At 35.6% G+C, this 26272-nt stretch overlaps 3 protein-coding genes across 4 annotated transcripts in view; 1 reads left to right on the top strand and 2 right to left on the bottom strand.

Moving 5' to 3' along the window:
* Positions 1–2832, bottom strand: part of LOC143580483 (uncharacterized) — a 70009-nt gene extending 67177 nt beyond the window's left edge. Inside the window, exons 1-2 of one of the 2 annotated variants that reach the window (XR_013143665.1) lie at positions 2687–2832; positions 1502–2582 (exon numbers count right to left, since the gene is read on the bottom strand). Coding sequence is in view for 1 of the 2 variants with exons in the window: in XM_077063489.1 (XP_076919604.1) it covers positions 1791–2393 (603 nt within the window). In the remaining variant the exon portion in view is untranslated. Of the gene's footprint in view, positions 1–1112; positions 2583–2686 lie in introns of those variants that run through there. The other variant, XM_077063489.1, reaches the window with a different exon arrangement.
* An 8387-nt stretch (positions 2833–11219) lies between these two features.
* LOC143580469 (uncharacterized) lies at positions 11220–11630 on the top strand. The gene has a single exon (XM_077063478.1). It carries the CDS (start codon positions 11220–11222, stop codon positions 11628–11630), a length of 411 nt encoding a protein of 136 aa, XP_076919593.1.
* A 4324-nt stretch (positions 11631–15954) lies between these two features.
* Positions 15955–17590, bottom strand: LOC143580473 (small ribosomal subunit protein uS13z/uS13y/uS13x-like). The gene is made up of 5 exons (XM_077063482.1): positions 17479–17590; positions 16835–16876; positions 16575–16735; positions 16320–16508; positions 15955–16240 (listed from the first exon to the last, which is right to left on the bottom strand). The coding sequence occupies exons 2-5, from the start codon at positions 16835–16837 to the stop codon at positions 16135–16137; spliced, it is 459 nt and encodes a 152-aa protein (XP_076919597.1). The 5' UTR covers positions 16838–16876; positions 17479–17590; the 3' UTR covers positions 15955–16134.
* Between the last annotated feature and the right edge of the window lie 8682 nt (positions 17591–26272).

The raw sequence follows: 26272 nt of genomic DNA, 5'->3' as shown, positions 1-26272 counted from the left end.
CAACAGCCACCAGTGTGTTCTGAAAAAACACACTCATGAAGATGCTTCTCCTTCCAATCCTATCGGATGTTACCTCAACTGCAATGGAATCATATGGTGCATGTCTCATAAATTAAAGTGATAATAAGATATATAACAATTAATAAACAGAAAAAGAAAGAAAAAAGAACCAACCTTCACATACAAGTCCAGTTTACAAGAAAACCACATCACACTATCACAGCCAACATATTTCGGAAGAACAACCTGCTGTAAATGACTATGCAGTTTTAACAAAACTAGTAAAGGTTAAAATAAAATAAATATTTAGTAAGGTATTCAAGATCTTCACCTTCAAGTGGTGGCTTGGCAAGATAACCAATCTTAAAAAGCCAATTACAGTATATTATGGAAGAACAGCCTCCTGAAGATGATTCTCCTGTTTAAAAAAACATAATAATGGTTAGAGTTAAAAAAATATACAATTTTCGTAAAATTTAAGATATTCAAGATCCTCCCTCACCTTCAAGTGGCCTGGCAAGATGATCTATAGACAATGTGTACACCTTTTTTAAAGGCCCGAAGACCAGTGGCATTGACCTTCTTTCCAAAAGAGTGTTGTAAGTTGCTGCTGACTCATACAGATCATACGACAGAAGATACAACTATCTTACTTTCCATTCACACTTTTCTCTCTTAAAAACCAGAAAAGATGTTGAAACGGAATTCTACAACTGAACTATTAGATAACTGCAAATCCTAATTCTATCTTGAGGAAATAAATAAGAAAAGCGAAAACTGAAACTGAAAAAAAAGATGGGCCCACCAAGACACGAAACTATAACGGAAGAGGTCACTAGCCACTGACTTGGGAAACTACGAAACAAAGAACATGATGTAGGACAAGACCATATTGGTGCTTATAAGATTAGACTAGAGAATGCGGGCCAGTGATGAAGCAAGACCCTGCAGAATATTGATGACCATAAAGGACTCTACACTATATACAAGAGTGTTGACCCAGAAACCTATGCTGAACCAGGAGAGTCAATATTTGCAACAGTGCCGTTTGTTAGCCATAAAGATAGCAACATGCCAACACCAACAGAAAACGGTTTCATACCCGACATCTTCCCCTGCTACATGATCCACACAATTTCAATCTCCTTACAAACATCAACAAATTGTGAATCTGTGTCGGCCTTCACAATAGTATCAACCACCAGCCACCAAAACAACCAAACCTTTTCGCATCCCAACATCTGCTACCATGTCTCCGAAGAAAACTACAACAGGTTAGAAATCTACAGCCAACCATATAAGCACCCAACCATTCCACATCATTCCCGTTACAAGTTTTGATTCCCAACAAACTTTTGTCAAGTTAGGAATCTGAAATGACTCTTAAAATATTGATCTACCACCAACCAACCAACTGAGCAGTCATACTTGTACCATTGCAACACGTGCCCAATGACTGCTGCCACGTCAACCCCATACCCTTTTGTAATTCTGCATCGACTTTTACTCTATTGATCTACCACCAACCACCTAAACAGCCATTCAATCCCAACTTTAACTCCCAAGAAACTTCGACATGTTATGAAACTGTAACAACTTTTGTAATATGATCTACCACCAACCACCTAACCATTCTTGCACCATCATACCCCAACCAAGCCATACTACACCGAAACTAGCACGCAATCAGAAGTGACAGCCAACTTATTCACTCTATACACAAACTAAACTAAAGAAAGAAAACAAAGCAGATATTTTTATTTACAGGAGTGAAAAGCACTCCTATGATGTCATTCATCGAGATTAAGAATGCGACGAAGAGTCTTAGTCGCAAACTCATCCTCACCGTCAAAAACATCCCTACGAAAACCCTTATGATGCTCCCTAGTAGGAGAAGGCGGAGCAGACTTAGCAAAATGAGTCAAATCAATTTCACCCGTAACCGAAGGCAGCTCAAGCGAAACAGTCCTCTTCGGCTTAATCGAAAACTTAGGTATAGGCAACGAACTAGGAGGCGGTGAATTCGAATAAGCCGGTCCAGCCCAAAGCTCAGAATAAAAAAAGTTATCACCATTCAAAGAATCCCTAAAGTTACCACTCTTAACATTAATCGGAACCGAGCTACTTTTCGTAATTCGCTTAGTATTCTTAGAGTTTTGGTCATGTTTTTTGGATGTCACACACGGCGTTTTAGGGGAATTAGGCAGCAACTGTTTAGTAATAGGTGGCGAACAGGCATTCGGCAGACTCGGTGGACTAGGAAGTAAGCCACCGGAGGCCGATTGAAACGTACGACAATTAATATCCCTAAAACCACGACTATGATGATGATTACGAGCCCTGGTTCTGGTATGAAATTGATCCTGCTGCGAAATAACCACAAGCGTCTCCATTTACAGCTCAACTACTAACAGATCTAACGAAATTAAACACAGATCTAAACTAGTAGCAAACAGTTTATTGTTATTATTATTATTATTTTAGATCGTCTCAACAACCAACCGAATCTGAGCAGAACGACGTCGTTGGATCCAGTGATAACAAACATATACTTACGCAATTCGCAGCTCAAACAACCAGATCTATACAAAATCAAACACATATAACCATTAATTCCATACTTCATAGCTAAAATAATAAAATTAAAAACAGATCGAATATAACAAACAATTGGCCGATGGATTACCTGATCTGTTGTTGTGGATGAGTGATCTGTGAGTCAGTCAGCAAGCAATTGGATGAATTTGATTGATTGATATGAGTTAGAATTGAAGGGTGATTGTGAATGTATGGAGCTTTGGGGATTGAATAATAATAATAATAATAATAATAGGAGATGAGAGAGAAATAGATAAAAGCGGATCTGAAATGAGTCTTAGTTGTATTTAAAAGGCATTGTTGCGTCCGGATATTGTAACCTGCTTGACCGGTGACGTGATGACACCCACTCGCCCTGTGTAACGTGGCTGAATGTGAAATGACGGATGTGGGTACTGTTTGTTTTGGTATTTTTGGTTGTGCCATTGAATATGTGAATTGTTCACCAAACATTTTGCAACTTGGTATGTTTTTTTATTTTTATGTATTTTATTTCTTGCAGTATTTAGTTGTTTAGAAAAAAAAAATGAGGTAATGTTGCTGTTAAACAACGACTAAGTGTGTGACATCTAACAAAGAGGTGAGAAGAATACAAATAGTTTTCACTGATAATAATATAAATAAATATAAGTCATGGTTCACATGAATTTTACTATTGTATATTTATATGAAAAATAACGAGTGGTAGTGTAAGTCGTTTAATTAAAAAGATCGTTTTTTTAGTTGATGTTAGTTTGATTAAACATGTTGATTAACCGACTAGTTTATGACTTGTTTAATCCGTCTATTACAACTGGTTAACTTTTTTAATGTGTTCATACCTTGATAACAACTCATTAAAATCTTGTCAAACTATTTACAACCTATTTGATGGGTATGAAAATTGGCCAAACATGTGTTTGGCTACATCATTTTATGATGTCAGGGTTATGGTGGATGCAAATCACGTGAATGTGGGCAGAAGGGAAGGAGGTCCTCATACGGAGTCGCACACTTACTTGAGCAGCGCGGGAGACTGGGGAATGGGTCGAGTAAAGTCCCCTGGGGCCGGAAAAATCACAGAGACAAAGGAAGTAAAGACTTACAAGTCCCTAAGGAAGTTCCTTGCCCACTTCTTGGCATCTGCCTAAATATATGGAACTCTTTGGTTTCAACAATTATACTCATTAATCCGGCAAAATTGCTAAAAGCATTTTAAACGTGACGATAAACAATGAAGGTTTTATAGAGTTCAAAGAAGTATATTTTATGTTAATACATTGGGCATTGTTGTATCTATTAAACGACTGTTATGAGAGTTTAGTATGAAAAACCTTAAAAAAGTTAAAAATATGTGTCATTATTGAGCGTTCTCTGTCTCTAAATTTATCTCTAAAAATCCATATTTTTTTATTTTATCTGTAATATTGTTTAATGCCATCACATTCTCCATCTTATTATTGTATTATTTTTTTTATTTTTCTTAATATATAAGCGAATGTGAATGATTGTCATTTGTGTACATTTAAATAAATAAACTTTACATCTAATGGATGGCCCATGAATTGTTAATGAAAATTCTTGTTCATTCACACCTTACACTTTGGTTGATTTATATTTAACTGTTTGCTTTTTAATATCGATACAAGTCAATTTTTCTAGTTAGACGTGTTTCTATTGAATATGATAAAAGGAAATGATGTATTAATCATTTTAAGAATTATCTAGATATTATTATGTATATTAAAAAAAAGATTTACTCCACCTCACATAAATACTATTCAATTTACTATTTAATATTTTTAATATTATATTAGTAACAAACATTAAATTACTAGCCTAGAAATAAAAATGATGGATTTATTTCCCTTATTTTACTCTTTTTTTTCCAACAAACTATATTAGTTATACAAACTATATACTTAAGCATTAAACTTGGGCAAGTGTCGGCTTTACATGTTTATTTGTCGGTTAAACGCTTTTGTTAAACTTTGCTTTCGTATTTTTTTTATAGTTCGTCATTACAATGACCGAAACTTTTTTCATAATCTAAAAATATCTCATCATCGTATTGTTTTATATCCGCATTTCAACGTTTGATAACGAGTTTTAAATATTTTTTGGCTTACTAATTTGTGTTTTCAATTTTGTGTTGGTCCCGTTGATGCTAACCGAATTTGCGTTGGTTCATAGCAGTAACATGCCGATTTTTTTTTGTTCTGCATGTGATAATTTGTTGTATTTTGGCATTGACGAGATTATTTCCTTTGTTTAGTTCCGATGTCGTAACCCGATACAGGTTGGCTTTGTGTCGACTCACAGGCTCACAGCGCATTCCTAGTCTAACGCTTTTACGTATGCTTTTTGTTCGATTTAATGGTTCCGATGCGAAGCTCGTGGTCCTTGATATAATGCTAAATATATATAAATCCCTTGTATATTTAAAATAATATTTTATTAGTTTCCGTTCGGTTTTTATTAGAATTTGTATATTACTAACATATTTGAATAAAGTATGTTTCGAGACTTGTTCATGGTTAAAAAGGGCGAAAAAAGAGCTAAAACAAGCCAAACCGGTGAAGTGGAGCATCAGAATTGTACCGGACCGCATCAGGAAACGAACCGGACCGGTCACCCCCCCCCCTCATCCGGAGCGCCGCGCGACCGGGAGGCCAAATCCCGCCGCGCGGCGCGCCGGGCATCTTGTTTCGCGTATTTTCTTCTGTTTTTATCAGTTTTTGGCCCATGAAACCTATTTAAACACCCCTAAACTTAATCCTGAGCATACCCTGCGAACCAGAGCCGAATTTGGAGTTTCCTGGAGCTTAGAATTGCAATATTTGGTGGGTTTGAAGGCTAGGAATCAGCCGGCGAAGTGCTTATCATCCAAGAACGAATACCACGGGTTTTATCGCCTTTAATCTTCCGTTCTTATTTATTTCCGCCATGATTTCCTTTATTATTGTTTTGTTTGATTTTATGATGTTAGGCTAAACTTTATAGACTGCCGAGGCTTATGATGAACCTTTGTTGACGTTTGATTTTGACTGGGGATTTATTTATCGTTATGGTTTTTATGAACTAGTTAAAAGGTTTAATTATATTAAATTGATGCATATGGATATTTAGGTTTGTTTGATTAATTATTATTATTTCATAGTTGCCTTGATTATTGTTTGTCATTATGATAGGTCGCTATTATGTCAATTACTTTGTGTTATTGATTATTTTATGATTGATATGCATTAAGATCATAGGAATAATATTAGTTAATCAAATAAACATAAGTGTGCTGCTAACCTAAATAGCTGTAAGGTGCTAGGTTATTGATAGGTCTTTGTTGATCAGGATTGCTAGTTTAGTTTTTCGTAAGGAGTCCGTCTAGGTTTGATCGATTAACTTTGTCTATTGAGTCAATTGAATATATTAGACTGCCTTTAATTTCAGCGCTGTAAGGTAGGATTTCGTATAAATGAACTAGTTTGTAATCAATTAGGTGACCGTAAGGAAACTTGATTTTTAATACTGGTGTGCGTTAAAACTTATTAGAAATCCATAAGTGTCTCTTGAGAAGGGTCAGGGGTCCTGTTCGGGTTTTCTCTTAAGCATCTGTTTTACGATCCCAGTTCCATAACTAAGTATTATTCCGGGTTAATTGATAACTGAAATTTAGAGGATTCTAGCCTAGGTAGTTATCTTGTCATCATTTGAATTAAGTCCAGGGTTAAGTTGTTTTTAAGTCTTTAGTTTTATTAATTAATTTAATTTTAGTTTTTAAGTAAAACCCCCTAATAATAATAGATAAATAGTCATGTCTGTAGTTAAGTCTAAATTTAGCTAGTTAACGTAATTTAAATAGTACTGTGAGTTCGATATACGGACTTACCTAGCTATACTAGAGTCGATCGGTTCACTTGCCGGTTAGTAGTTTAGTTAAGTTTAAGAGTCTAGTATTTATTACTTAGTGTCTAGATTAGCGTGTTTTTATATAACTACTTTTAGCACATCAGTCCTAAATCCTAGTTTTAATAAAATTGAAAGAAAAAAATTTGTTCACTTTAAGGGTATGTTTGGCAAAACTAGCTGGTAGCTGTAGCTTTTTAAATATATTTTAGGTGTTTGACAGAGTAGTTGTAGTTTTTTAGATATATTCAGGTATTTGGCAGAGTAGCTGGAGCTTTTAATAAAACTAATTGGGTGCCAGTGCGGTGCGATGGAGTGCGCGCGCAACCTGAGATCAACCGCATAATCAATGTCGGTATGTGATTCACTTGATATTAGTGCAGGCATAACCCGAATGCAGACGTGTACTTCGTGCAAAGGCAGCAAGCGTGTAATCGTGACGAAAATCAAGAAACAAAGCTAAAATATACAGTAATTTCAAATAGATAGTTTTTTAAACCAACATCTTTTGATTGAAACCCTTTCCGACCCGACACCGTTTTAATCTGAAACATGTTCTGACCTGGCCCCTTTCGACCCAAAACCATACCGACACGTATCGAACTAAATTAACCAATTTTTATTTACTCGTTCCGACCCTAATTTGGTCTTACACATGACCTGAACTCGTCTGACTCGACTTGTTGTCAATCATAACCGGTAAAGAAGTATATCAATATCATACTCAAATTAAAGAGAATAAAATGCTCTTTTTTATGATGTAATGTGTTTAAAAAAATATTAACGTGTGAAAAAGTCATGGACTTTTAAAAAGTCATGGGGGTAGTTAATTTTAAATAAGAGTAAAATATGCAACTATTATATAAATTAACAAAAGTTGATGAAAGTTCAAGTACCAAAATTGTAAATTCAATTGTAAAAGCTTGTAGTTTTTTTTCAAACTCTAGTAGCAGTAGTGTTTAGAAAAAGAGCATTTTTCTCCTAATATAAAAGCTTCAAGCCAGATAGAAACTTTTTATTAAAAGCTTGAAATTTGAACGCCTCTAAAAACTCATTACAAAACATACCCTAAACCTCTTTTCTAAGCTTAACTATACTTTGATATTTTCATGATGTCGACCAACCAAATACTCAACTTGTGGTTGACGATTCTCAGCCGTCCACCATGTGCTTACCGACTTTCACGTCCAATTGTGATTTCTTAAGATTGCAATACAAACAAAAAAAAAAAACAAACAAACACTATTCTATTTTCAAACATAATAACTTTTTTTATATTTTATATAGCTGGAATATAGCTGAAAAATCATAAATTATTGATTAAAGTTCTCTTGTGGTGTATTATTTAGCTGGTCAAAAAAGAAAATAAATTATTGATTAAAGGTTATCAATGTTCATAAAGGTATTTTTATCTGTCTACGATACATGTTATTTCATTAAAAAAATATGGGTTACATAAAAGTATATTAAAAGCAAATATGTGTTAACATGACAATATTATAATAATCATATAGATGATTTTGTTGTTAAAAGTCACTATTTGGTTGAATAATAAAGATTTACACCCTTTTTTTCTAAAAACTCAAATCTCGTTGATTTCAACTCTTCAAAGACGTCCTTTTAAAGTTTAATTCTTCACGTTAGTAGATGTTGGGATTTATAAAGAATTAAACGAGCAACCAACATAGACTTTGGAGTTTGATTTTAATACAAAATAAGTAACGTGTTTGCTAGCTTTGACCCCTACCGTCTATAGTGTAGAATTGTTGTAATTATTGTTATAGTATTACTTAAAAGAAAAAATCATAATTTTTATTACACTAATTTATATTTATACCACTCTTGTAAATATACTTTTATATCAAAATGGGTATAATGAAATATTTTTGTGTTCAAATAAATTTAGTTACTCAAACATGTTAAGTAAAGGTCTTTAGTATTCAAATTACAGTCAGAAAACTAAGGCTATGGGTATATTTATGTGATGGTGTGAAAGAGTGCAAGACGATTAGTTGGATAACATGACATAGCAAAGGTCAACAATTTATACTGTCTGCTTATTGATGTTGTTGGTTTGTTATGTTTTCAGAATTTTATAAGACAGTGAACCAAACCTCTTACTGGTTCACTGATTGGGTCGATCAAACTTGTTGAACCGGATAACTTAATAATAAGTTTAGTTAAAAATATATAAATTGATATAACAAATTTGTAAAATTTGATTATAATTTATACAAACATATTAAAAGTAGTTGTAGGTGGTTTTTCGTCATAAAGTTTAGTATTGTTTTTTTTTTTGAGGGGGGGGGGGGTGATTCAATTATTAAATCAACGAGGTAACAAACCCTTCACGTTACCGGCACTCTACAACGTGAATTTGGAAGCTAACGATAGTGGCAAAGTAAGCTTATAGTGGTGGCAACAAAAGGTACAACAACATGGTTATGGCTTGAGAAGCTAGGACCATAACGACGACAATATAAGAAAGAAAGAAAGAAAGAGAGAAAGAAAACATACAAGGGGACAGCAATGGAATATGATGGACAACCAACCTACTGCTTGTGACGACGACAAAAGGAGACAAGAAAAAAGGGAAGACAAAAAATAACATATAACTTTGTACCATATTAAATAACAAATTCATGCTAATCATCACATAATACTTTTATATATATAATAACTAGCTTTTAGTTCCCTGTATATGAGATTTTTTCTTCGAACAATTAACTTTTATAAACAGGCAACCGACAAAAAAACACCACACCCACGAGTTAACTTCACAAGACGGAGGGCAGCCCTTAAAAGAAAATCACATTAAAACGAATTTACACCAATTCAACCAAGCTAAATATCTATGTTTAGATCTATACTTGAACCAAAAAAAATCACGGGCTTGAATATCTCTTCAAGAATTACCCGCTTTCCTTCAAACACCTCTTAATTTCTCGTCTTCCATAATCTCTAACAAGCAATAATAATCATCTACTTAATGTTTTATATTTGTTCGTTTGTGTTCACTTTTTGATGAAACATTGAAATAATCATCTACTTAATGTTTTATATTTGTTCGTTTGTGTTCACTTAAGTGTGTTTATTAATATTCGTTTATGTTTGCTTGTGTTCGTTTACGTTTGTTCATTTATGTTCGTTTACCTTTGTTAAGTTATATTTGTTTATGTTCATGAACTGTTTATTTCAAACAAGCTTTTATAAATTCAAGATATCATAGTATGTTAGTAATCTGCCATCAGTAACAACCGTTCTAAGCTTGAAATCAAGGTTGGCGAGGTGGTGGTGGTTGAGTGATGAAGATGAACATTGGTTGGCCCGTTGAGGGTTTCATAAATAAAATAGGAGGTAAATGGTGACAAGATCTGAATTGATGGCAAATTAACCGATGTTCATTCTACGATTCAGAATAAATCCAATAAAGAAGGGGCGGTTGATGTAGGTGACGATGGTGGTTGATGCATGCAAAGAGAGGTTGACAATGATGGGTGGTAATCAGAAGTTAATGGGTGATGGAAAGGATAGACCCGCGAGGGAGAATATGTACAGGTGAGAAATTAAATTAGAGTTTGATGATGAAAAGATTTCACATATAAATGAGATGCTATAATTCGTTTAAGGACTATCTGGTTCTGATGAGACCTATAACCGCAAAAATTATTGTTCAAGATGAAAGAGTTTCACAAATAAATGAGAAGTTATAACCCGTTTAAGGGCTACCCAGATTCGGTGAGACCCACAAAAATTATTTTGATAATGAAATAGTTTCAAAAATAAATGAGATATTATAATCTGTTTAAGGGCAATTTGGATTTGATAAAACTCATATCCTGCTTATTATTTTTTTTAATATAAACGAGCTAAACACATAAAATTTCGCCTTTAAGAAATGAAACTCTTTTGATAGACAATCATACAAAATATATAAGTATTGTATGCATATATGTATGTACATTATGAAGGTCAATTTGTATAACTAATTTGACTTAATGGGTTGGAAAGAAAAACTGCTTCAACTTCTTGTTTTTTTACTCCTTTTCTTTTTTCATTAACTCACATATTTATTTAACCAATTAACCAAACACATTATACTTATTTTAGTTTTATTTCGTTTGGTACCCACCGCAATGCATGGGTTTGGTAGCACAAGTCCGAAGGTTACAATATTTATTTAACCAATTAACCAAACACATTATACTTATTTTAGTTTTATTTCGTTTGGTACCCACCGCAATGCATGGGTTTGGTAGCACAAGTCCGAAGGTTACATTATAAAAAAAAACAATGAAACAAATGCATTTCAATATCCTTTTAGCCATATCATGACTATATTTTGGGTTCATATTTTTGCATGGATAGTGAGCATATCAAAACATAAAAAGTTTACACTGTTGCAGCGCGCTAGCATCATCTACCTAGTATATAACTAACTAATTTTAAACGAAAAACTAATCACAAACTAATATGGATTTATCAAATGATTTCTCTTTACTAGAATGTCTTATGTCTCACCACTTTGGATATTGGATGGATGGAACACACACACTCCATTTTTAATTTTTTTCATATGAATTTATTTAAAATTAGTCTAGCCTTTATCTTTGGCACACATATTTTCCTTCTGTCTACTGTCAACAACACCTCACTGAATCTATCTATCCCCAATTACCAAACCCTAATTTCTCACCCTCAAACCCTAGCCTAGGGTTTCGTTTCACTTTCATCCAACCATGAAAGTCCATCCAACTCCACCTAACCGCAACATCACCCTCCGCTACGACGCCGACGCCGCCGTCACCGGCCGTCAAAAGAAGCTCCGGCGACTCCCACACATCTTCGCCAAAGTCCTCGAGCTCCCGTTCTACTCCGACGTGTCCGTCGAAGAAACCGCCAATTCGTTCAAATTCGTCGTGGATACAGACGACGATATCGGCACCGACATCGCGGCTCACACGATTGAGATCGTTCCCGGCGTTACGAAGATTGTAGTGAGAGGTGTGAGATTGATCGGTAGCTTTGAGGTTAATGAGGTGGAGCTGAAGGTGTGGCGGTTTAGGCTTCCGGCGTACACGCATCCGGAGCTTGCTACGGCGGCGTTTAGCGACGGAGAGCTGGTGGTTACCGTGCCGAAATCGGGTTAGGATGAAGGTAATGGTTTGTTATTGTACAGGAATAATAATAATATTATTAATAATGATTATGATATCTTAATTTGATGGTTGATTATTTGCCTGAATGTTTCAATTGTTTATGATAATTGTTGCTGGTGTTGATAATCTCAATATCTATGATTCCAATATTTTGAACCAAACTTAAAATCTTTGCAACGATATATTGTAGGCAAATAATTAAACCATGGCATCATATTATCTTTAGTCTGAATATATTGTATGTTGCTGCGCTGTTGATTGCAATGTTGCATCCAAACTGGTTACAAAGTACGTCTAAACTAGTTACAAAGTTCGTCTGTGGCATGTCTAACGTGTAACACCATGACGTAGTTGTCAAAACCTAACTTGTGAACAAATTGTGCAAATATAAGGATGGTCCAAAACATGAAAATGATAATTGAAGTTTTTCAAGTACAGCAATGCATCTAACGCACAGCATCGCATCCAAGTTGTCAAGAAACGATGTATTAACGGAATTTTTAATATAGTGATGTGTTTGAACCATTGCAAAGGTGTGTAAAAAACCATTCGTAGTATAACGAACATCCTTGTTCTAAATAGGTATTGTATATGCTTCACACAAAAGGATCACTTTGTACAGGTACCAGCTTTTATCTGTGTACTGTCATATCCTCAGAACGGTTGGGTAAGAGTTGAAAGAGATCCTAAGTCACTTTTAAGTAGAGATGCACAAAACAATAGGTTCTGGACCCGACCCTACCCTACCCTACCCTACCCCGGGTATGGACCGGGTTTTGGGTTTCCCTCTGAAATTGTACCCGCCCGGAACCGGAACCGGAACCGATCCGGACGCCGTGGAACCGGTTCTGCCAATACCCGGTCAAAACCTGGCCGTACCCTACCCGAAACCCGAAAAAACCCGATGGAACCGGTCAAAACCCTGTCAAATACCCGACTATACCCGGAACCGGTTCCTACCCGGACCCGGTTTTGACTTTTGTTGACTATACCCGGTTCCGATTCCTGAGAATACCCGGTTTGTGCACCTCTACTTTTAAGTGTGAGAATGTGGGCTGTTCGAGTTGGGTTGACTAGTAGTACTCATCTTGCATCTTATAAATGATGAGGAGCTGATCGAAGAGTTAGAATTAAAAGACTTTTATATGGACCAACGTCACAGAGGAAAACAACGCAGAAATGACCCAAACTTTAAAATCGTATAACTTGGGCTACGAGTGGAATTACAGGCTTGCTACCAGTCGATGGGAAGGTCTCGACGGGCCGGACTGTGTGGCAAAACCCAACTACAATGCCAGACCTAAATTCTATCATGTGTACTTCAGCTTCGCCAAATAAAACATTTACCCAGTTTTCGCAATCTTCATACCCTTAAATTTAGCATTACCCGTTTTCTGGCTGATTTACATAATTTGGCTGATTTATATAATTTACATTCTTATTTAATGTTTTAATTTTGGTGTTGTGGAATTTCAAAAATTTTGCAACCTGTAAAATTTAGTATAACTGTGCATAATGGCGCACAATTGTAATCGTTTTGAGCATATTCAGAATTCATAAACTTTCTTCTTATTAAAAACAATCTCGGTGTCAATAAATACCTATTATATTAAAATATAGGACTAAAAAGAGTATACCGTTAGTTAAAAAGAAAAAGTAAAAGTAATGTATATTTCAAATAAAACAATTTTAAAAAGTTTTAATGAACTTTTAGGCAAATTTCATATGTTTCTTTTATAGCTATTTTCTAAGTACTTTTAAGTTTTATCCAATATCAATGAAATACAACTCAAATTGATCCGGCTTTAGTTGAATCACCATAACACCACACTAGAACCGTGGCCAACTTGCATACTCCCTTTTATAATAATTGCAGTGATGAAACATGATCTTTTTGTAGGGTAATGTTATGGGCTTTTGGGCATAATGCAGGATATGATGGGATCGGTGTCACTGTGGCCTACAAAGTTGTGTTGGGTAAAGAAATTTGCAATTCTTTACAACTCAGGAGGAGCTCAACCCGTTTCTTGTCTACTTACCGGTGGGCTTCTTCCTGGAAACTACTGACAATCATGTTGAAAATAACGCTTTTGATTAAATAAAGTTAAAATAGCATTTTTATTATTATTATTATTATTATTAAGGTGACGTGTTTTTAGTAGATGTAGATAGACTTAATAGTCTTTTTTTTAGTCTATAGAATCGAACACTACATATTTTTATTTTAATAACTCAATATCTCATCTTTATATATTGATTTAAATAACAAAATCAAAATGAAACGAATATATATTTTTTGAAAAATAAACATAAATAATAGGCTAAAAATAACAAATGGTGTACTGGGAGAGCAATACAAGCGTCGTGTTGCTAGTGAAGCAGTAGAATGCTGCACCCTAGATGACGAAATCCAGTGATCAAAAGCAATCTCAATTATGATATTAGTATTGTAATATTTTTTTCTATTACTATGATCGTTTATAGTGTGGTTGTATCTTTTTAATTTATAGAAAACCAAATTCAAATAAAGTATAACTACGTTTTACTTTTAATTTGAAATTTAAAATGTAAATGTAAAGCAACTTATAAGCTGATTATTCATGTTTTTAGAAAATAACTTTGCCGACGTGGCAACATTATATATATATATATATATTAAAACCCAGATGTCGGTTATCTCACGTTAGTTCACTATTCATGACATCATCCAATAATTTTCCTCCATCTAGCAAGATTGATACGAATTCCAACAACAGTGGTTACAAGATATTTATTATAACATATATTTATTTATTAGTCTTCTAACTTTTCATTTCCTTTTTTGACTTTCATATGATATTACTATCACCACTTTCATTGCAATCGATCCATGTGTCCAGTTATAGTAGTAAGAGAGAGACACATATCTCAATTAAGTGCCAAGCACTGGCATTCATTCCTTTAAAGATGTTTTCTCGGGCACAACTTCCATACCAACAATTAAATTAAATAATGGAGATGGAAATGTATGTGTCTGTTTTCTTAATAATCTCTTAGAAGCAGTCATCTTTGAGTCCCGCTGCATCATGCGGGTAATTTTACTAGTTATAATAACATTATAAAATCCGCTTTTTAATTATTAAATAACTACATTGTTATTAGGATGCGCTATCCTTTTCAATGTGATGTAGCAACAGGAAATTTGAGTTTCTCAATGGAGACTCAGGTTCAATCCTCATAAATAACACTTTAGAAGAGGTATGGGTGACTCAATGAAGAAAGACTGAGATATTTGTGAGTTCGATCTTGAGAGAGTCCGGGTTTTACCACTAGTGGGCCTTTAGGTTGGTGGGTTTTCCCTAGAACTGGAGATAACTTGATGCGCTTAAGAGCTCCGTACGACTGGGTTAGGCCAGCTGATGACGGTCTTTTACTCTTATGTCACCCCGTACGAAGTACCTAGACAATTATCTGTTTGTTGGCCAATAAAAAAATTGTGTTACCACCTAACTTTGCCAACTACTATTTCAACATTACAGCACTATTGCTTTCATGACAAAAACTAAAAAGTTTTGTGTTGAACAGTTGGCTACAATTACGAAACCAACCTGGTTAGATTTTTTTTAAATCATTAATTTGGAATAACCTAATAATAAAAAAATATACATATAATAAAAATTAAACGGCCATTTTACTCCAAACAATATACAACACCCCTTACCACATACCATACGAAACCTTACCAGCCGTACAACACCTTACCACAATGTAGCTGATACTTTTGGATCAGTTTTGTTGTCTCATTGAACACCTTACGGAAAAAACTCATCGACACAAAACTTAGTAGAGGAAAAAAGAGCGGACATGAATACACACAAATCGTCATTCCATCCTTGGCTGAGCGAGAGAGACAAGGATGTTATTACAATGTGCAAATCATGGCATGAAGTAAATTATTGATGTAATTTACAAGGAGGAGTAGACGGGTGTGTGAGTTACAAAAAGATAATACACATACAAAATGTACATACTAAACAAAACCTAGACCACCATTAAAACTCACCATGCAAATCAGTTCAAACCACCATCGTATTTACTGTTTAAATCTGAAGATTTTGGTTAGCATGTATTACAGAGAAGATTAAGTGTATGTGTTAAAGTGCTTGCAATTTTCTTTTCATCTTTCAGTTTACAGAGTAGAGACCAAGAACATCCACAATGGGTGTTTTATGGTGTCTTTCATTTATGAAACTGGTCATAAAGATGCAATCCATATTTTGCGACAAATACCATCGTGTTTACTTAAAACATATAGTCATGGAAAGGGGGGGAAATGAGTCACCAACAAGAAGCCCAATAAATGATTTAAAGTCAAACAAGCTAGAGAACAAAACTCAACAGCAATTTCTTCATATGAAATCTCTAAAACTTAAAAAGGACCATAATATCTTTTCAAATCAATGAGAACAAAGGTTCAAGAAGATATCTTCTAAACCAAAATAAGTGAAAAACAAACTTATCGCTTCTTGGAGACACCAACAGTCTTTCCCCTGCGACCAGTGGTCTTAGTGTGCTGTCCACGGACCCGGAGACCCCAATAGTGACGAAGACCACGATGGTTCCTGTAGACCAAGCCGGGTTAAATAACAGTTACCGGTTAAAAATAAAACAAGTTGACATAAATTAAGGATAAAAATGGACCTGATTTTCTTCAAACGCTCCAAATCATCTCTAAGCTTCATGTCAAGGGCATTAGAGGTGACCTGAGAGTACTTGCCATCCTTGTAATCTTTCTTTCTGTTAAGAAACCAGTCTGGGATTTTGAACTGGCGAGGATTAGCAACGATTGTCATCAGGTTATCAATCTCCGCACTCGACAGTTCACCAGCCCTGCATGAAAGAAAGTCAGCAAAACGATCACAAGATAATAAAGTCACATTTTTTTTAAAAAACTACCACTTGTTCATGTCCACATCAGCCTTCTTGCAAACAATGTTTGCAAAACGTCGACCAATACCCTTGATAGAGGTCATAGCAAACATGATCTTTTGCTTGCCATCAACATTTGTGTTCTGAACACGAAGAATGTGCTGGAAGTCCTCATTCGCAACAAGAGACTGCCGAATTCATTACATCAAAATGCACAAATACATCAGCCACCCATACATGAAAAAAAACAAAATCATGAAAAAAGCGACAAAAAATCTAAATTTCACCATGGCTGAAATTTGCTTGAGCTCCTTCTCTTATGCAAACACCTGCAATGCAGATCAAAAATGTTAACATCGGTGTCTAGAACAAACTGTTTTAGTATATCAGCCATCTGTTTGAGAACAATAATGTAAATTATGTAAACGGTCCACAGCCAGCTCAAAATGATTTACCAAATAATCAAATGGTAACCTTTGAAACTATTTTCCTAATAAATTTTCAAAATACTTTAACAAGTATACAGTTTAGTGAAAGTACATGAATTATAAAACAACTTAGGTTTTATTCAGTACAAAAACAATATATCTTAGTTCAAGTAAATATAAGTGCAGTAACTATTATACTACATGCTAGATATAAACCCTAACTTTGAAACAAAATATAGCTACCTACATTAACAACTTCTAATCAGGACTTGCAGCTTCAGCAAAGCAACATAATAATGTAAACAGCAGCTCTAAAAGTAAGTAACAATAAGTAAATACGGTGACACAAATGATATTATAGTATAGCTTGGAAACCCTAGGTTACGGCTTGAGCTATGATCTAACTGTGTAAGTACGTTAATAGGTTAATAACTAAACGATTCAGATATTCAACTGAAGATAACGAACAACGGATATAACAGCTAGAGGCATTAGCGACAAACCTCCGATGGACGGCGGACGGCTTCTTTCGTTCTCCAGAGAAGTATCAGATGAACCCTAAAATCAGGTTAAAATGACTCCCAGCTTTGCAAGCTCAAACCGTATCTGGGCTGGGCTGGGCTGGGCTGGGCTGGGCCTGTGTGGGTTAAAGTTATTATGTTAGGGGGTGTTTGGTACAGAGAATGGAAAAGGAGAGAAAATAGAAATGGAAATGGAATTGTAGAGAAAGAGAATTGGTATGGAGAATGAGAATCATTTCTCTTGTTTGGTACACGAGAAAATAAACAGAGAACTCTTCCATACCCAACCCCACCTCCACCCAACCTGACACCACTCACCACCGCAGCCCCACCACCACAGCACCACCACCACAGCCCCACCACCACAGCCCCACACCACCAGCACCACCACCACAGCCCTTTCTTCAACCACAGCCCACCACCACCGGCTGCCGCCACCAAATCCCCTTCTTCAACCACAGTACACAAGAAATTAAAAAGATTCAAATTTTTGGAACATAAGATATAGAAAAAGGAGGCTCAGATCTGTCATCACTGCCTCTTTGGAGATTTTGTGGTGGTGGTTGTGGTGGCGATGATGATGATGATAATCAGAAGCCACCTGCGACCACCGCCGATTTCCACCACCATTGTCACCCACATGCGACCAAAATCACCCGACCATCTGAAAACCCTAACCTACCACGAACCACCACTTGAAACCCTAATCTCCGTTCACCCATACCACCTGCAACCTACAACCGGTTACCATCTCTGTGTTCACCACTGCGAACGGCGGAGACGGGGTGGTGGTTGCAGACTTGGAGACGAGGTGGAGGTTGCAGACTTGGAGACGAGGTGGCGGCCGGAGACGGGGTGGTGGCCGGAGACGGGGTGGTGGCCGGAGACGAGGTGGTGACATGCTATGAGGAGGCTGCTGAGAAATGGATTTCTCTTTGTTTTAAAGAGAAATGGAATTCTCTAGTTTTAGAGAAATAGAAAGAGAAATAGAAATGAAAAGTGGAAAACAAACAAAAGAAATATTTCTAATTCCATTTCTCCCCAATCAAATCCCTCTACCAAACACCCCCTTATAGTTTGCTTCCCAATTTAATCAGCAACATAAAAACATAAGAGACACATCACAATAGAGGTGCACAAATGGGTTTTTCAAATACCCGGTTTCGTGTATGGAACCGGGTTCGGGTATGATCAGGTATTGGTAATACCCGTATCGGGTTCGGGTCTGGTTATTGTCTCTAAAAACCATACCCTATGCATCGCGTTCGGGTCGGGTATAGAACTGGGTATTCTAAAACCGGGTATTTGAATATCATATTTTCGAGTATTGAATAAACCCAATTTTTAGATTTTTTTGGGGGGTTTTTCAGGCTTTTTTCTGGGTATTTTTCGGGTATAAATTGGATTTTTTACGAGGTTGCACTTTTTAGGGGTATTTTTGGGTATTTTTAAGGTATTTTTTGGGTAATTTCGGATATAGATCGGGTATTTGAAAACACCGTTTCGGGTATTGGAGAAACCCAGTTCTGGGTATGAAACCGGTTCCGGTTTTTGGGTATTACTGGGTATAAATCGGGTCCGGTTCCGGGTACGGGTTTTGGTACTGAAATGCATATCCTATCTATATCCTACGGGTAGGGTCGGCTACGAGTTTGGGTATTAAAAATCCGGGTATTCAAAAAACCGGTTTCGGGTTCGGGTTTTTTGTGCACCTCTACATCACATCATTAATTAATTAATTAATATTTTTTTTAATAGCAAATTTTCCACATAAATGGTTAAAATCTTTCAGATCCTGCAAATATAATGATTTGAACCCATAACTTCAGATTTACGAGAGTGAACACCATGTCACTAAACCAATGACCAAAATAGGTATTATTGTAACTCTTACTAAACAAAATGTTGATTTGTTTGTTAATTTAATTTTATTTACAGTAAAAGGTAAAGGGTTTTAAACACATTAAGCATCGGGCTATTTATCGGTCAGACATACATCTTGAAAGAAAGGAATAACATGAGAAAAATGGGCTTTCAACCTAAAAGGGGATGTAATTGGGTTTGGGTGGCCTCGTTGTGTATTGGCCTCTTTTCGTCTTTGTTTCTGTTGTTGCCTTTGTTTGCGACTGATAGGTTAGCAATTTGCTATACCTTATTTGGTGGTAATGGAATATTTATTTTGGTCATTCAAAAAAAAAAAAAAAAAAAGATGATTATGCATGTTACATGTGCAATTCGTTACGCTTTAATGCATAAAAGATTATGTAAAAAAATGAATCATATTGTAACTTACGCCCTACTTATGGTGCACCCATATAATGTATGTATGTGTGAACACTCGGGTGGGCAAAAGTGAAATTGCACTAATTTTGACGTTATTTTACAATCTCATGAAAATAACGTTAAAAGTGACGGAAGGTTAATCAGGCATCATGTGGTGGCGTTGATAGCCGAAAGACAAGGTTACACGCACCAATCAGCCGGTGTCCCGGTGGTTGAGTGTTATGTGCCTTATGTCCAAGGCTTGATGCAAAACTACTATCGAGCCGGGGGTCTCACCGGAAGCAGCCTCTCTATTCCAACGGGGTAGAGGTAAGACTGTTTACATCTTACCTTACTCAGACCCTACCATAGCTTTGCTATTGGTTGGATTAGTAGAGTATGATGATGATGATGATGATGATGATGATGATGATGATGATGATTGAATCATATTGTAACTACTTATATATTTAATATTGCATCAATATCAATTTATATGTTTTTTTTTGAAAGGCCAAATTTTATAAAAGAAAAAAGAAGGGTCAACTTACAAGCCGCAAGAGCCCACACAAGATACAAGAACAAAAATAAAACGAAAGAACACCTACAAACACACTACAATGGAAAATTGACAAAGTTAAACCTACACCAATCCTCCCAATCCAAGGTCGACCGTCTCATTCGATATTTTACCCACAAGAACGAAGTTGATTTGATATCGTTAATTATACCTTTCCCACCGAAACCGGTAAATTTTTGAAGATCCTATCGTTTCGAGTTCTCCATATCATCCAACACGTTATAAATGAAATTGCTTGAATGATTAAGATTACCTCCTTTTTGCCCTTGAGTTCTTTAGAAAGATCCAACAATTCTATAACCGATTCATAGTGTATAGGAACTGGAATTTTTATCCAGTTGTGAATAATCGACCAAATCCATTTGGTCACCCTACATTTAACCATTAAATGATCCGAAGATTCCGGGAACATACCGCAAAGCACACAAGTATCGTCTCCAATGTTTATACGCCTTTCAAGTAATGCGTTTTTTGTGGCGATGCGATCTTGTAATAATCTCCACATAAAACAATTGACTTTAATAGGTACCCATTTTATCCAAAAATTTTGTTCTACCAATGGGTGATTGAAGTTATCTAATTCCCATCTTAAGGCTTTCACAAGAAAAGACTTTTCCTTACCCTTTGTATCTTTCCATACCCAAACATCCGGTACCATCTTCACCTGAGCAACCGAAATTAACTCTAAACACCTGTTAAGTTCCTCTCTAAGAGTTCTCATATTCGGCTCTCTGTTCCATCTCCAAAGCCATTTCACTTCATTATTTATCCGGTAGTAACAATCTTGCACCATTATATCTTTGTGTTTTTCCAATAAAAATAAGGAGGGAAATAAAACTTTTAATGGTAGCTCACTCACCCAATTATCTAGCCAAAACATCGTTTTGTCTCCCATTCCTATGTTAATCCGCAACCGACTGACCAACTTCATATTCTTCAAATAATCATCCTTATCCAAACACCCAATATTATTCCACGTTCCACCTAAAGATTTTTTAGGACGCCACTCTTGAATATTTGTATGGACTGCTATTATAACCTTTAACCATAAAGCCGATCTACTATTTTTGTATTTCAACCACCATTTAGCAAGTAGAGCCACATTCGCCGCTTTTAGGCTTCCAACACTAAGGCCGCCTCTATTCTTGTCTAAGATGATTCTTTGCCATGCCACCCAACTAATTTTATCTTTCTCATCATTACCACCCCATAGGAATCTCCTCCTTTTCGATTCGAATTGCTTTAGAACATTCCCAGGTGATTTAAAGAGCGAGAAATAATAAACCCCCAAGCTTCCAAGGATAGATTTCAACAACGTTAAACGACCACCAAACGACAAGGTTTTAGCTTTCCATTTTACAATTTGCAATCAAATTTATCTAAAATCGGTTTCCAGTTTCTACTAAGGCCCATATTTGCACCAACCGGTAGTCCAAGATGAATAAAAGGAAGTTTACCCCGATTTACATCTGAAGGCCGCAGCCATAGTAGCAACCTAATCCGGTTCAACTTTTACCCCATACATCGTGCTCTTTTGTAGATTCACCTGCAAACCTGATGCAATATGGAAGCATCTTAAAATTCGTGATAGATTTTCAAAGTTTGATTTACACCACTCCCCAACAAAGATCGCGTCATCGGCGTAGAAAAGGTGTGAGATCATAGGGCCATTTCTTGGAGTTTGTATCCCTTTGAATAAACCTTCTGTACATGCCGTTCTTAGAGCAATATGTAGCGCTTCCATTGCTATAATAAACAAAAAAGGTGACAATGCATCACCTTGGCGGACCCCCCGTCTGATATCAAACTCCGAAGTTGGTGACCCCTTGACTAGAACCGATGATCTAGCAGAAATAAGTATCCCCTTAACCCACATACGCCACCTATTCGGAAACCCCATTTGTGACACTATCGAGTCAAGGAATCGCCAACTCACCGAGTCAAACGCCTTGTCTATATCTACCTAGAATAACATCATCTTTTTATTTGATTTTTTGCACCATGTCACCAACTCGTTAAGAATTAGTACTCCTTCCGTAATGTTCCGACCCGCAACGTAAGCGGATTGTTCCTCACCTATGATTGATCCCATTACCCTCTTCATTCTGTTAGCAAGTAATTTTGATATCAGTTTCGGGATACACCCAATAAGGTTTATCGGGCGATATTCCTCCACTTTTTGTGGATCTGCTACTTTTGGGATAAGAGTAATAAAGCTTGAATTGCATCCGTTATTAATTTTACCATGAATATAAAAATCGTTACAAATCTCACCCACATTGTCTTCGAAACATTCCCAGAATCTCTTTATAAACTTGAAGGTGAACCCGTCCGGCCCCGGCGCTTTTTCCCCACCACAATCCCAAACTGCTGATTTTATTTCTTCCTTTGTAAATCTGTCAACCAAGAGATCTGCTTCCGATTGGGATAACTTGGAGAAACCATCATTAAAAAAGATAGGACGGTCATTGTCCGATTCGGAAAATTTTAATTCGAAGAAGTTTTTTAATCTTTTCTTTGAGTCGAGACGGATCTGTTACCCAGTCTTCACCAAACCAAAGCCCGCTCACCCTGTTTGTTTTGTTATGAAAATTAATTATGCCATAAAAAAAGCTGAATTTTCATCCCCTTCTACCGCCCATTTTGATCCTCGCTCGTTGTTTAAGATCCAACAACGCACATTTTTCAGCCTCAGCCACCTTGACTTGACAATCTAACCTTTCTTTAATTTCATCATCAGTAAGGTCTCCGTATTCTGCCTTGGAATCCAGCTCATTCACTTTAGTTTCTAGTTTCAATATAAGATCCATTTCATCTCTTTCAATTTATATGTAAGAAACATGAGGAATAAACTTACGCTTATAATTTTGCTTGCTTTTTAAATATTTCACAAGATTAATATACGTTTTTTTTTCTAGATGTGTCTGGTTATGTATTTTAAAATAATTTAATAGACATGACAGGCTATCATTTGAAGACGTCGGATAAAAGTTAAGGATTTTCAAAAGGCTACTTGAATTTGTCTTAGCTTTATCTTGGTTTCTTGCTTAGCCTACCATTTGGTTTGCGACTTTCTTCATGGATGTAGGTGTCCGTTCTTCATGTGGTTCAAGATCATTTTTATCACTTCTAATTTATCAGCACCTTTTGCCAATTATAGTGATAAAGGTTATTTATAGTAAATAGGCGTAAATGTCAACTTTTAGAAACCATAAGAAGGTAATACTAAAAAAAAATCTTTTGATCAGAAAAGCAAGAAATAATAAAAAAGAAAAATTTTTAATTATAAAAACAACCACATGTACGAAAATCAATATGGAATCAAATATGAGGAATTAGTTTGTTTTTTTTACTATACATTTGTATAATAGATTTCAAATTTTATTATACGTGGTTTAAAAACAATGACACTATCTAGCCTTCAAAAAAACCTGCATCAACTCAAAACACCAAAAGCATTTTATAATTATAGATTTCAAATATTTTTTATTTTTAAATTAAAAACAGTGATACTATTACTAGCTATAGCCTTCAAGGAAACTTGCATTAACTCAAAACACCAAAAGTATTTTTATAAATGATATCATGGTTGCAAAAATCATACCTAGACATCAAAGTATTAGTCACAACTCACCAATTGATCAACTTGACACCGTCTAACGACTTCTACAACCATATTTAAAATAAGAATTTTCACAATTAAATAAAAAACTGAATTATAAATACAAATTCAAATTTAGTTTGCAAATCTGATTAGCATCCAAACCAAATTTGGCATACAATATATATTTGAACCAATCTAAATGAAAAACCCAAAAACCGATTCAAAAAAACCCTTTTTAAAATGATAGATCTTGATGCATACAATATCTTTTCTGCCCCAAAAGTTATCTAATATTTAATATCAACATGAACTCCAAACCACAATCTAAAATCTGAAAAAGCATATAACATAGCAGCCAAAAAGCTTCACTACAAAGATTTACTAACAAACAAGTTTAAAAACTCCCTCTAATAAAGCCAACCAACTCTCTAAAAAGTAAGCACCCAATACTTTTAACTTGCTCTCTTTTTACAGCAATCCACCTGCACCAAGTAATCAATAATCATAAACCAATGCATCATATTAAGAACTCGTAAAATAAAACCAAAAACCAAAGATGGGGCAAACCAGTCAAACCAAAACAAGGGATTTAGTTGCGGTGTTGTCAACTTGAACCATTGAATCAGATAGCTCAAACAAGGTTTTGCACACTTGTGGCTCCCTTGAAATAGTTTCATCTTCGATTGACTGGATATCGGCATCGGTTGCAGCAGGTTGAAGATTCAAATCAAAACTGTTCTTAGGAATAGCTTCGGATGTCAACTGAGACACGTTGACCCCAGTGGCATCATCGTTGACCAAGCCCACGGGTTTATGTTCATCGTTGGATTCGTCGGACTGCACAGATTGGACTTCAGACGTCTGCAAGGAGGCTGTGAGTGCTTCTGGTTCAGGATGTGTAACAAGAGCTTGCTCATTGAAAAGGGTATTATTGTCATTATCCACAGTTTGATTCTTGATGAGAGGTTTATGAAGAATATCTGTCCCGGGAAACACTATCAAACTCATTCCCTTCATTGCCTGCCTCAGCAATTCCTCGGATGGCTTGAAACCAAACACTTCGGTCCATGTTTTATAAAGTTCAGGGATTGCCGGAATCAACAGCTCATCAACACCAAGAGAACAAAGAGCCTGAATTAAATAATATGCAGATCATAAATGCACTGGAAAATAGTTACTAATCAAGCAAGAAATAATGAATGGAAAGTTAAAAATAACATACGCCTTCAATTGCGTCCAAGAGTCGACGACACATCCCTTGGCGTCTATACATGTTACGGGTTCCAATAAATGGCATTTCTGCTAATTGGTTTCCATGGATTCTGTTATGGTGAAAACATGGGTGAGCAATGTGAGAACAAAATTTAAAAAATAAAAAAAATGAAAACAAAAAACGAACAAATGAAATTAGGAATTGGAACCTTATAGATGCTGCTGAGGTTAATTCACCCTCCTTTTCCAGAATTGCTGTATAGAATCCAGAATAATCCAACCTCCTAAAGTTTGACCTGACAAGATTTTGTAACAGGATATTAATTTTAGAAATTAACATGACATAATCTTTGAGAATTTAAGTAAACACGATTCATAATCTTAGAAATTCACATTACAATTCTTTATTTAATTTGTAATCCATAGTTATCAAATGTGTTAGGCGCACTCAAGGCGAGGGCTTTTAATAACTATGTTGTAATCATCTTTATCGCCTTCTGAATCAGATTTGGTTTTTGTTTTCAAACAATGTATCTGATATCTTGTTGCTCACACAACAATTAGAATTAGAACAAAAGGAACATATAAAACAGGTAATGTGACTGTTTTTAAAACCACCTCCATTTTGAGTTTTAAAAACAATTATATACACCTAGAAAACCATTTTGACGCTAAGATACACAGGAATCTTAATTTGGAAACTTACCTAGCATAAAAAGTAACATACGAATAATGAGAACTTACCCGCAGTTGTAAACAACATCATGGATCCTATTGACTCCACTTCTTTCATCCATAACTGGCACAAAACATTCATCCATAACCGAGAACGCAACAGCCAATTTGGAATTGCAGTGAACTTTCATTGGATCATCAAGATCTTGGCTAAGATCATAACGCTTGAGTAGAGTCCATGAATAACCTTCTTTAAGTTCAAATTTGACCCCAACATACGTCTGCAATTGCTCATAGAGCTATCAGAAAACAAAATATTAGAAAACAAGATCGCAAGTGGAAACAATATTTTAAAACAGGAAAACTGTTAATGCCACATCAACTGAAAAAATCTATTGGCATTATAGTCAACTGCAATTATAAACCAAATTTAGAAAACCGCT

The sequence above is a fragment of the Bidens hawaiensis genome, unplaced genomic scaffold (genome assembly GCF_021521415.1).
Source record: "Bidens hawaiensis isolate Kalapana, Puna unplaced genomic scaffold, B.hawaiensis_p1.1 tig00030501_1, whole genome shotgun sequence".
Lineage (NCBI taxonomy): Eukaryota > Viridiplantae > Streptophyta > Magnoliopsida > Asterales > Asteraceae > Bidens > Bidens hawaiensis.
Note: the sequence above shows the minus strand (reverse complement) of the source record. Positions and strands in the feature narration are given on the sequence as shown.